Raw genomic sequence first — 10680 nt, 5'->3', positions numbered from 1 at the left:
GAACCTAATGATGATGTTAAGTAAGGACTTATTGTACCTAGATTAGTGATACAAGGAATAACCACGAGATAGGGATGGGGGAGCGAGGAATCTTTAGAATTCTGCCTACCACACGTCTTCTGATGTTTAGTTTATGTTGTCACTCCTTCTCCGTTACTCTCGAAAGTGTTATTCTCAAAGTTATGTTCTTTCATCTACTTTTCTTGCTAGAATTTAGCTACTCATAAAAATGTGTAAGGAAGAGTGACCATGGTTTTTCATTTGTATCTTCTACTAAAGTAGTTCCACTAAGCAAATGGGTTTGGAAACAATTCACAAACCTATTAACATATTAATAAAATGATGTGGAGATTTTGCCTATTTAAGTTTTCACCCCACAAATCAATGAGGACACTAAAACAGTCTATTAGAGGCTCTAGGTAAAATGTAAAGTAGGCTTCTATCACCATGATCTCTACAGTATTTTATTTTAAAAACCACTTACATTGAATCACTTGGCTGGTAAAAAAAACTCTTATTACAATACATATACTTATGTTAAGCAGTTTGTTCTTTTTCAGCTGGGTATGATATCCCAATGGCTTGTGACTATTAAACAAGGTCTATTTATGACATCAAAAACAAAAACCAGTAAACAGCTTAGCATCAAAAAGTTTATTACAACTGATTTTAAAGTCAGCTATGATCTTGACAAATATTACGGGTAAGTCTGTAGCAAGTTTCTAATTTCTGAGATACAAAAGACAATAAATACAGATTAAAATTCAGCCTACCAACAAGATTCTACATCTAATTACTGGTACTGTAGCTTAGTTTCAATATTTCAAACATATGTATAATTCTTAAGATGCTACAAGAACTCATATAATAAAGTTATTGTTCACTGACGACCAACTAACAGTTCTTCACTGACAATATACAAGTGTGCAGTGCCTTTGAGCCTTCAGGTGAGCCCCCCAAGGGCCTGCTGGTGCCGGGGACAATCAGAGACAGCGATGTGATGGCACTGGTCCTTTCTGGCAGGAGGATTGGTTTAGGAGCAGCTGCTGAAAACACTCACTAAACAGGACAGAGAGCTGATTTCCCAACTGCCCAATAAATGGTCCTATTTACTAGACAGGATTCTTGTAGAAAACAGGATTGTCACTGTGTACTTCTCTGAGCGCTACACGGGACAACTCTGCCCCAACACGGTATGGCCTGCTGACGTAGATGCTTTATTTCATCATGCTAAATGTCCTCTAATGGTGAATTCTTCAATCCTTCATTTTCTTCTAGAGACATTCTTCATCGCTTTCAAGCTACATTGTCATTAAAATAAGTCTTGTGAAATTTTTGCCAAAAATAATCGTATTACTTCTGCTTAACAGAGATTAATTCTTCATTGACTAAAATTCTGTGTGAAGTTTCAGGCCAAGCTCCTTTGTCTTGGTTTAATTCTTGGGTACAGCTGCAAGAGAGTTTAAAAAATATTTACATACTATAATAGATGTGTGAGAATATAACAAAATTTCAAGAAATAATGAGGTTAGGGGACAGATGTCATGGGAAGGAAATCAAAGTGAGAAAAGCACTCTTTGTGGTGTGTGTGGCACCTAGAGCTTTACGTTTAGCAACGTGCTCATCAACTAGACTGCACAGGACGTTCAAAGATCACAAGGGCCCGTCAACTGTGACAACTCTACAAAGCAGCAATATAAAAACCCATGACAGTTCTAGGTATTAACTCAATCTGCACAGCTTGTTGAGCTGTAAATCGGCTCTAACAAGGAAGGCAAACTGCTGTATGTTCTACACTCCAGCATTTGGAGCTTCTATTAGGAAAGAAGAAAGAGACTGAATTCTTTTACCTTTATTCACAATGGATATGACATTGTGCCATGGGACTTCAGACTGTCAGAAATGAAATGCCACAGATTAAAAGTCTATAAATTTAAGGAAGATTGGGTGGAGTTTTTTGCTTTAGAATTCTGTGGTTTTGTGTTTCCACAAGAGCTGTAAAGGTGAGTCCTAGTGAAGGTTGCAAGGCCTCTAGGCCTGAGCCAGGACCAAGTCAAACTGGTAAATTCAACTGACACACCAAACAAAAGCAGCCCCTCTTGACAAAAGAAGAGGAAGAAAAAGGATTACTCAAAGAAAGTAGAAGCATAGACTTTAATTACATCCCAATTAAAAAATTTAAAAGTGATAAATAAATAATTTAAAAAAGAAAAAGAGTCAGACTTCCAGTTAAAACTAAAAAACTGGTGGATCCATGTTAAAGAAAATATTATTTTTCTAACTGAAAAAAAGACATTTAGCTAATACAATTTTCTAGACTTCTATCTGAGTCCTAACTACATATATGCACTCTCCTTTAAAAACAAAAAAATCAGGGAAAAAAAAAAAAAAACACCAATAAAGTGGTGTAGAGGATACTTCTAACAAGAAAAGATTTCCAAAGTACTAAGAAAATCTAAATTTAGGACTAAAATGAAAATCTTCAGTCCAGTCTGTTAATTTCAGAATCTTCTAAGCACCACACACACGAGAGAGAACTCACTCTTTGACCCACTGCTCCCACACTTGGGAACATGCAATGTTCCCCGTGTCATTAACCACAGGACCTCTGTGTTAGAAAATTTAAATAATTCAAAAGATCTATTGTGGCCGGGAGCGGTGGCTCACACTTGTAATCCCAGCACTTTGGGAGGCCGAGGTGGGCGGATCACGAGGTCAGGAGATCGAGACCACAGCGAAACCCCGTCTCTACTAAAAATACAAAAAAAATTAGCCGGGCGTGGTGGCAGGTGCCTGTAGTCCCAGCTACTCGGAGAGGCTGAGGCAGGAGAATGGCGTGAACCTGGGAGGCGGAGCTTGCAGTGAGCCGAGATTGCGCCACTGCACTCCAGCCTGGGCGACAGAGCAAGACTCCGTCTCAAAAAAAAAAAAAAAAGATCTATTGTACAACTTGGTGACTATAATTAATAATGTATTATATACTTGAAAATCACTAATAGATGTTCTCACCAAAAAAAGATGACCATGTGAGATGATGCATGTATTATTTAGCTTGATTTAGCCATTCTACAAATACACATATTTCAAATCATGTTATACACCATAAATATATACAATTTTTGCCAATTTAAAAAAAGAAAATAAAAGACTCAAGTAAGCAACTAGTTCTAAGAAGGTAGTCTTTCCCAGATAAGAAACTATACAAAACAAAAGGGCTTATTTACCGTTGATGTTTATCAGAGAAGGAAAGTTACTGTAGCCAAGAGACTGTACTTCTCCAGTGCTAGAGACTCTGGAGAAGCAACTGAGGGTGCTTGAAAGAGAACAACCTTTATATTTCTACTTTCCTCTGGTAATCTGAAAGCTTATTTTTTTAAGACAGGGTCCACTCCGTCACCCAGGCTGGAGTGCAGTGGCACGATCTCGGCTCACCACAACCTCTGCCTCCCAGGCTCAACCGATTCTCCTGCCTCAACCTCCCGAGTAGCTGTGATTACAGTATTTTTAGTAGAGACAGGGTTTCACCATGTTGGCCAGGCTGGTCTCAAACTCCTGACCTCAAGTGATTCTCCTGCCTCAGCCTCCCAAAGTGCTGGGATTACAGGCATGAGCCACTATGCCGGGCCCCTCAAAGTTTTTTTAAGGGCTGCATAGTCTAATTTTATTTGTTTTTCACTTTCATTATTCTTTAAAGTTACATTATGATCACCCAAATGAATACTGTCTAATCATCTATTCAAAACTTATTACGAAATGTTTATTTCATAATAAATTTTGCTGTCAGGACAGCAGCAGTCAAGGTGTATAAGTTATTTACACTGCACGTTAGACAAACAACAATGTGGAAGGGAGAGTCAGGGAGAGATGCTGGTCAGAATCCAGGCAGTCAGGTCCCAACACTGAAGTCATTTCAAGGAATCCCATTGAAAGTAATGCCTAGGCAGTGGATCATTCACAGACACAATCCTGTTCATTGCCTAGATGCCAGAGTAGAAGCTCCATGTGGGTGGAGGCCATGTCCATCCAACATTTGATGAAAAGACCAAGAACAGCATCTACCATTTGCTCTCTGTTAGACCTCTGAGTTATCCCCACACCAATCTTGGGAGGCAGGATTCTCCAGCCCTCCCCACGTTCCTTCTGCAGCCTGGATATCCAGATAACAGGTGCTGCAGATGGAGCTGAAGCAACATGGAGGCCAGTGCTCACAACCTACACACCATCTTCTGTGTATCACAACTGGCTCTTCCTTTCCTCAACCCTTTCCTTCCTTCCTCACCAAGAGCAGATTTTGCAAGCACTTTAAACTTTTATCTCAATCTCTCAATTACCCTGATTATTTCTCTCACTCTTTCATACATCCTCCATGCCCCTTGCACACACACACAACTGCTATAAGAGAACAGCTGAATCTACAAAGAGCTTAATGCAAAGCCCTGGAATCTGTTATCCCGCTTTCTCTCCTCTGTCTGACCATACGCCAGCCTTCCCCTGAAAATACTCCAGGAGAATCTTTACATGATGACAGCAGTCCCATTGTACTACACTATAGAAGTGGTACATATGTGCTGGCATGATATTATTTTCTGGCTTTTTATGAAATATAAATCAAATAGTACAGAAAAACAAAGAATCTTGTCCTTAATGTCCTGCTGAAGCTCTCTACCAGATTTTCAAATCCTGATTTAGACAGATTAAAAATTGATTTCAGATGTCACAGGCTCAATTCCAATCATATTATCTAGTTATCTTTAGTCTGTTTATAAATGTAGGGAGGACCCCTGACCTCCAGGGCTGGCAAACATATGTTATTGATCATAATAAGAATCACTGAAAATGTGGCTTTAAGTCTAAGACTATCAAAATGTTTAAATTCCATGTCTTATTAACAAAGGGCAGTTGGGTGCACTGTATCCAAAACATACAGCAGTTTTTACAGAGCCCCTCTCTGGCACATATGAAAACACCGTAACCATCAGACTAACTTACTCCCAGCAAGTTGCGTGGAACATATCCCTCCTTATCATTAAGGCGCGCCCACCACCATTCGATTTCATCTTCGTCTTCCCTGTGGATGATTGTCATGCAGTCTCCTTCTTTCATGGGCAGCTCATCATCATTCTGAGGTTCATAATCCCAAAGTGCATAAATGACTCCTTTATTCATTATGCCCATCTTCTCCTGAACTCCTAAAATCATGACAGTCAGATAAAGCACAGAATATACAACTTGGAGTATACCACTCTATAACTTTTAGCTAAATGAAACAAAATGGGAAGAAACAGGTACAGGCTGGAATGTTAGTACTACATTAAATATACAATAAAATGTCCTGAGGTAGGGGGTAGGGTGCAGTGGAAGGCAACAGTGTATAGGGAACATATGAAGGACACATTACTATATGCTATCATCTCTAAAACAGCTCTAAAACCTAGCACTTTATAAGCATCTCTTAAAGGAGCTACTCAGAGTACAAAAACTTTTGCAAGCTTAGGAACTAAAAAAAGAACTGTTCAAGTCTAGGATATTAAAAAAGGGAACGATATGCCTGTCCAATTTCAGCCTACTCCCAAATGTAATGACTAAGGAACTCTAGAAACATTACTTCATTCTTTACCCAAAATTCAGAGCAGACAGAGAAAAAAAGATGGAGGCACAATGGTCTCTATGAATTTCTGAATGGGAAAGACAGAGGAAAAAATATAGAGAGAATATGTTAGAATGCAAAAATATGGCATTTTAGACATGATCAAAGTCTTCATATAATCAACTCTAATATAGTAAGAATCCGAATCTTAAAAGATGTCGAAATCCTTAAACTAGGAAGGGAAAAATCCTCAGAAGTCCACCTTTCACCAGAGTTAGTAACAGATTTGCAAATTAACTACACATTTAAGTTTTGCCCTTCTTCACTTATACCTTCCTATCCTAAAGGGCAATGCTAGTAAGAAATAACAATCATCAACTGGCAGGCAATAGGAAAAAAGCAGAGGAGATGGAAAATAATTAAGGTAATAAAGTTCTCAGCAATTCAGAATTATTATTTTCACTTTTATAATTTTTTAAAAACCAGGAAAATACTTGCTAGCTTTTGAATAGTTAGCTTTTTCAGCTTATGTGAGCACTACACTATTGATTATGAAATTATTCCTATATCAACTAATGATATAGCACACAGTATATTTCTCTCACTGAGAAAAACTGAAACAAGAAATTGTTCTTTTCTAAAAGAAGGCTCTGCCAATCTAAAGAGACAACTTCCAACTTTTCTTGTTTAAAGATGGCATGCAAAGCATGACACTCCCATGGTGATCAAACTTTATACAACTGTAATTTCACAAAGTTTTTTAAATGGCCACAGTGTCTGAGATGGGAATGAAGAAAGACGTAGGAGATTCTGGATATTTTAGTATACTCAAAGTAATAGCTCAAGTCCCAATTTGTAATAAATTAGGGACCAGGGTCTTGCCCAGGCTGGTCTAGAATTCCTGGGCTCAAGGAGATCCTCCCACTTCAGCATCCAAAGTGCTGGGATTACAGGCGTGAGCCACTGCACCCAGCCTCCAATAAATCATTAGGAATGGAGAAAAATTCTCATTACTTTGCTATTTATCAGATTAAGAGTTGTAAATTACTTTGTAAAAAATTTTTTGAGGGGACTAAAAACATGCTGTGTTACCAGTAACTTGGGAAATGCAAACTAAAGCTACAATGAGGTATCACTCCAAATCCAAGAGTCAAAGAGAATGTGGAGTAAAAGGAACCCTCTGCTAGATGTGTATCACTGTGACCTGGCAAGTCCACTTGTAGATAAACACCAGAAGACAAGTACCAAAATGTTCACGGGGATGTTTATAGTGGAAGGAAAGGAAGGAGGGAGGGAAGGAGGGAAGGAGGGAAACAGCACACATGTCCTTCGAAAGTAGAATAAAAAGATAAGTTGTACAGTGAAAATAAACTATAGCTACAGGCAACACGAGTGAATCTCAAAAACAATGTTGAATCAGAAAAGTAGGCCACAGAATCACCAGTATGATTTTATATGAAGGGCAAAAACAAGCAAAACTGAAAATATTAGTTATAGGATTCATATACAAATGACGTAATTATTTTACAAAACAAGGAATGCTAAACGTGAAAGCAGTGGTCACTACAGATGTGAGAAGGGGCCACATCAGGGAGGGGAGTCCAAACGATGTCAGAGACAGTGGTTATGTTCTGTTTCCTAAGGTGGGTACACAATTACTCACTGTGTGTAATCTACTATCATTACTACTTAAACAGCACATCCTGGTATCTATGATATACTTCGTAAATTTTAAGAATCTGACCAAATATCCCTAATGTTTAAAAAAAATCATATTCCATATCTAAATATAGGTCAGATGGTCAATAAATTTAATACAGCAAAATACCTATTAACACATTTTATATATATGTGTGTGTGTGTGTGTGTGTATTTTTTTTTTCCTCCCGAGATGGAGTCTCGCTCTGTCGCCCAGGCTGGAGTGCAGTGGCGCAACCTCAGCTCACTGCAAGTTCCTCCTCCAGGGTTCATGCCATTCTCCTGCCTCAGCCTCCCGAGTAGCTGGGACTACAGGCGCCTGCCACCACGCCTGTCTAATTTTTTTGTATTTTTAGTAGAGGCGGAGTTTCACCGTGTTAGCCAGGATGGTCTCATCTCCTGACCTCGTGATCTGCCTGCCTCGGCCTCCCAAAGTGCTGGGATTATAAGCGTGAGCCGCCGCGCCCGGCTTTTTTTGTGTGACAAAGTTTCACTCTTGTTGCCCAGGCTGGAGTGCAATGGCATGGTCTCAGCTCACTGCAACCTCCACCTCCGGGTTCAAACAGTTCTCCTGCCTCAACCTCCCAAGTAGCTACAGATGCCCGCCACCGCAGCTGGCTAATTTTTGTATTTTTAGTACAGATGGAGTTCCACCATGTTGGCCAGGCTGATCTCGAACTTCGACCTCAAGAGATCCACCTGCCTCGGCCTCCCAAAGTGCTGGGATTACAGGCATGAGCCACCACACCCGGCCAACACATTATACTAACGCCCATAACTTCAGCACTCTGGAAGGCCAAGGTGGGAGGATTGCTTGAGCCTAGGAGTTCAGGGTTGTAGTGAGCGATGATCACACCACTGCATTCCAACCTAAGTAACAGGGCAAGATTGTCTCAAAAACAAAATACATATATAAATATATAAAATTTATAATTATATATATAAATTTTTAAACATGTTACTATATCAAAATATTCTATGGTCCAGAGTTCAAAACATAAACAAAGGTTGGGCATGGTGGCTCATACCTGTAATCTCAGCTCTGGGAGGCTGAGACAAGAGGATTCTTTGAGGCCAGGAGTTTGAGACTAGCCTGGGCAACAGAGTGAGGCCCCATCTCCAAACGAAATTTAAAAGGTCAGGCATGGTGGCTCACACCTGTAATGCCAGCACTTTGGGAGGCCAAGACAGGCAGACTGGCTAAGCTCAGGAGTTTGAGACCAGCCTGGACAACATGGCAAAATCCCATCCATCTCTACTAAAAATGCAAAAACTAGCTGGGTGTGGTGGTACATGTCTGTAGTCCCAGTTACTCTGGAGGCTGAGGTGGAAGGATCACCTGAGCCCTGGCAGTCAAGGCTGCAGTGAGTTGTGATTGTGCCACTGCACTCCAACCTGAGTGACAGAGCAAGATCCTACCTCAAAAATAAATAAATAAATATAATAAAAAATTAGCCAGGTGTGATGGCAGGTGCCTGTGGTCCCAGGTATTTGAAAGCCTGAGGCAGAAGGGTCATCTGAGCCTGGGAGTTTGGGGCTACAGTGGGTGATGACCATGCCACTGCACTCCAGACTGGGTGACAGAGTGAGACCTTGCCTCTAAAAAATAAAATAATCACAAATATCAACAATAAAAGCTACCAGCTGAGAGAGATGAAGAAGGGAATTTGAGGTTTGTGGTTCTCTGACCCCTCTCTCTTCGTATCTAGGGCCTGAAAAAAGACCTAGAGACACAGGGAAAAGTGTTCAGCAGAGAGGGCACCTTAGGGGTCTTCCAATCAACTGGGAAAGGAGTTACTGAAAACTTGAGCAGTATGGAGTTCTGGGACCTCCTTATTTGTCTCTGTCTTCCCTCCTTCTTTAATTCCTCTCAAGCCCAACTAAAGAGGAAAACTTACCTCAACTTCTAAGCCTTGTAAACAAAAAAAATTTTCCTTGTAAATACAAATGCCAATCAACATATATCTATCTAAAACTTCAAGTCCATTTTCCTCTAGGTACAGATCGGATGTTAGCAACCAGAATCATAAACTCAAAATCAAGAAAACAAAAGAGAAAAAAATAAAAGACAGCTCCAAAGTATATGTTGCCTTTATTTCACTTTACGACAAGTTTGATTTTTAGGAAAACTTGGACCATTTGGGTTCTTAAACTGATCCTTCACTCCCTTGATCATGTTGTTAGGAGAGGGGGGTCTGTTTACTTATTTGCAAGGATACACCATCAATCTATAAGTACTAAAGCCTTAATAGAGGATCTTTTGATGGTCAAAGTCATTAACACCACTAGGTCAGATGCTGCAGCACTGTCTTTTGTAATTGAAGAAGTCCCTGACAATAGCTGTTTCTAAGCATACAAACAGAAGCTGTATTATCTGTGACCAAGGCTGTTGTATTTTCAAGGCCCAAGACTATGGATAACACAAGATTTTTTCCAAACAAAAGTAATTATTGAATTATACCCTGGAGATACAGAATAAATGAATGCAGTAATCAATACATTTAGTTCTACTTGTCACATACCATAAAGAAATTGGGAGCACTGAGTGTAGCCTTCCTCCATTTCCTCGCACTTATCTGCAGCAGTCTGCATGTCACTGTAGGTCATGGCAAACACAGCGGCTCCCGACTCCACCAAAAACTTACACACTTGGACGTTGTTACATGAGGCAGCACAATGTAATGGAGTCCTGTGAAGCAAGATACAAGGGCTAGAACTGTTTTCCTAAACTGAATGACACCTGCTGATATCTGGAAAGAAAGTTCTTGAGTCTCTCATCTACCAAGTTTTCTTCTGAAAACCTCTTAAACAGTTTTTTAAAAACCAGTTCAACACAGATTATTGAACCTATCAAAGAATTACAGCCACAAATGAAAATTTCAGAGAGTCATGGACCACACTGGGGCTGGGAGCTTGGCAAAGGGTGAGAAGAATCAAGGATGTGAATAAGCAGAAATGAAATGTGTATAAACATTTAAGAAAAACAATATTAAAATGGATTTAGTTCTATGTCCTGGAGTACCCAGCCTAATTCTTTCTGTCAGAGTAGTAGGCCTAACAGTCCTTAAGTTATACACTTTCACTCAAAACACTGGCCTTTAAATATCTATTTATCGTCATCAATTTTGAAGGAATTAAGTTGCATATATGAACTATTTTTATATTTTTTAAATCCCAAGTTAAAATAAATTTTAATTGAAAAAATTTGTCAAATCAATTGAGACCAGAAAAGTGACTGTAAAATACACACATTTCAATCTACTACAGGTAACTGGTCAGCAGGAATTTATTAATACCATGAAAGAGAACCCTCTCCAGCATCTCAAATGTTTTATAATAGATTATAAATGACCCTAGACTAATAGTAAAGGTATAAGAAGAGCCAGTACCACGGT

At 39.5% G+C, this 10680-nt stretch overlaps 1 protein-coding gene across 1 annotated transcript in view; it reads right to left on the bottom strand.

The window, feature by feature from the left end:
* Window positions 1–631: 631 nt before the first annotated feature.
* Window positions 632–10680, bottom strand: part of TP53BP2 (tumor protein p53 binding protein 2) — a 66754-nt gene continuing 56705 nt past the window's right edge. The window contains exons 16-18 of the mRNA XM_003275065.4: window positions 9808–9974; window positions 4990–5189; window positions 632–1450 (exon numbers count right to left, since the gene is read on the bottom strand). Coding sequence (XP_003275113.1) covers window positions 1409–1450; window positions 4990–5189; window positions 9808–9974 — 409 coding nt within the window. The 3' untranslated portion in view covers window positions 632–1408. The remainder of the gene's footprint in view (window positions 1451–4989; window positions 5190–9807; window positions 9975–10680) is intronic.

The sequence above is a fragment of the Nomascus leucogenys genome, chromosome 5 (genome assembly GCF_006542625.1).
Source record: "Nomascus leucogenys isolate Asia chromosome 5, Asia_NLE_v1, whole genome shotgun sequence".
NCBI lineage: Eukaryota > Metazoa > Chordata > Mammalia > Primates > Hylobatidae > Nomascus > Nomascus leucogenys.
Note: the sequence above shows the minus strand (reverse complement) of the source record. Positions and strands in the feature narration are given on the sequence as shown.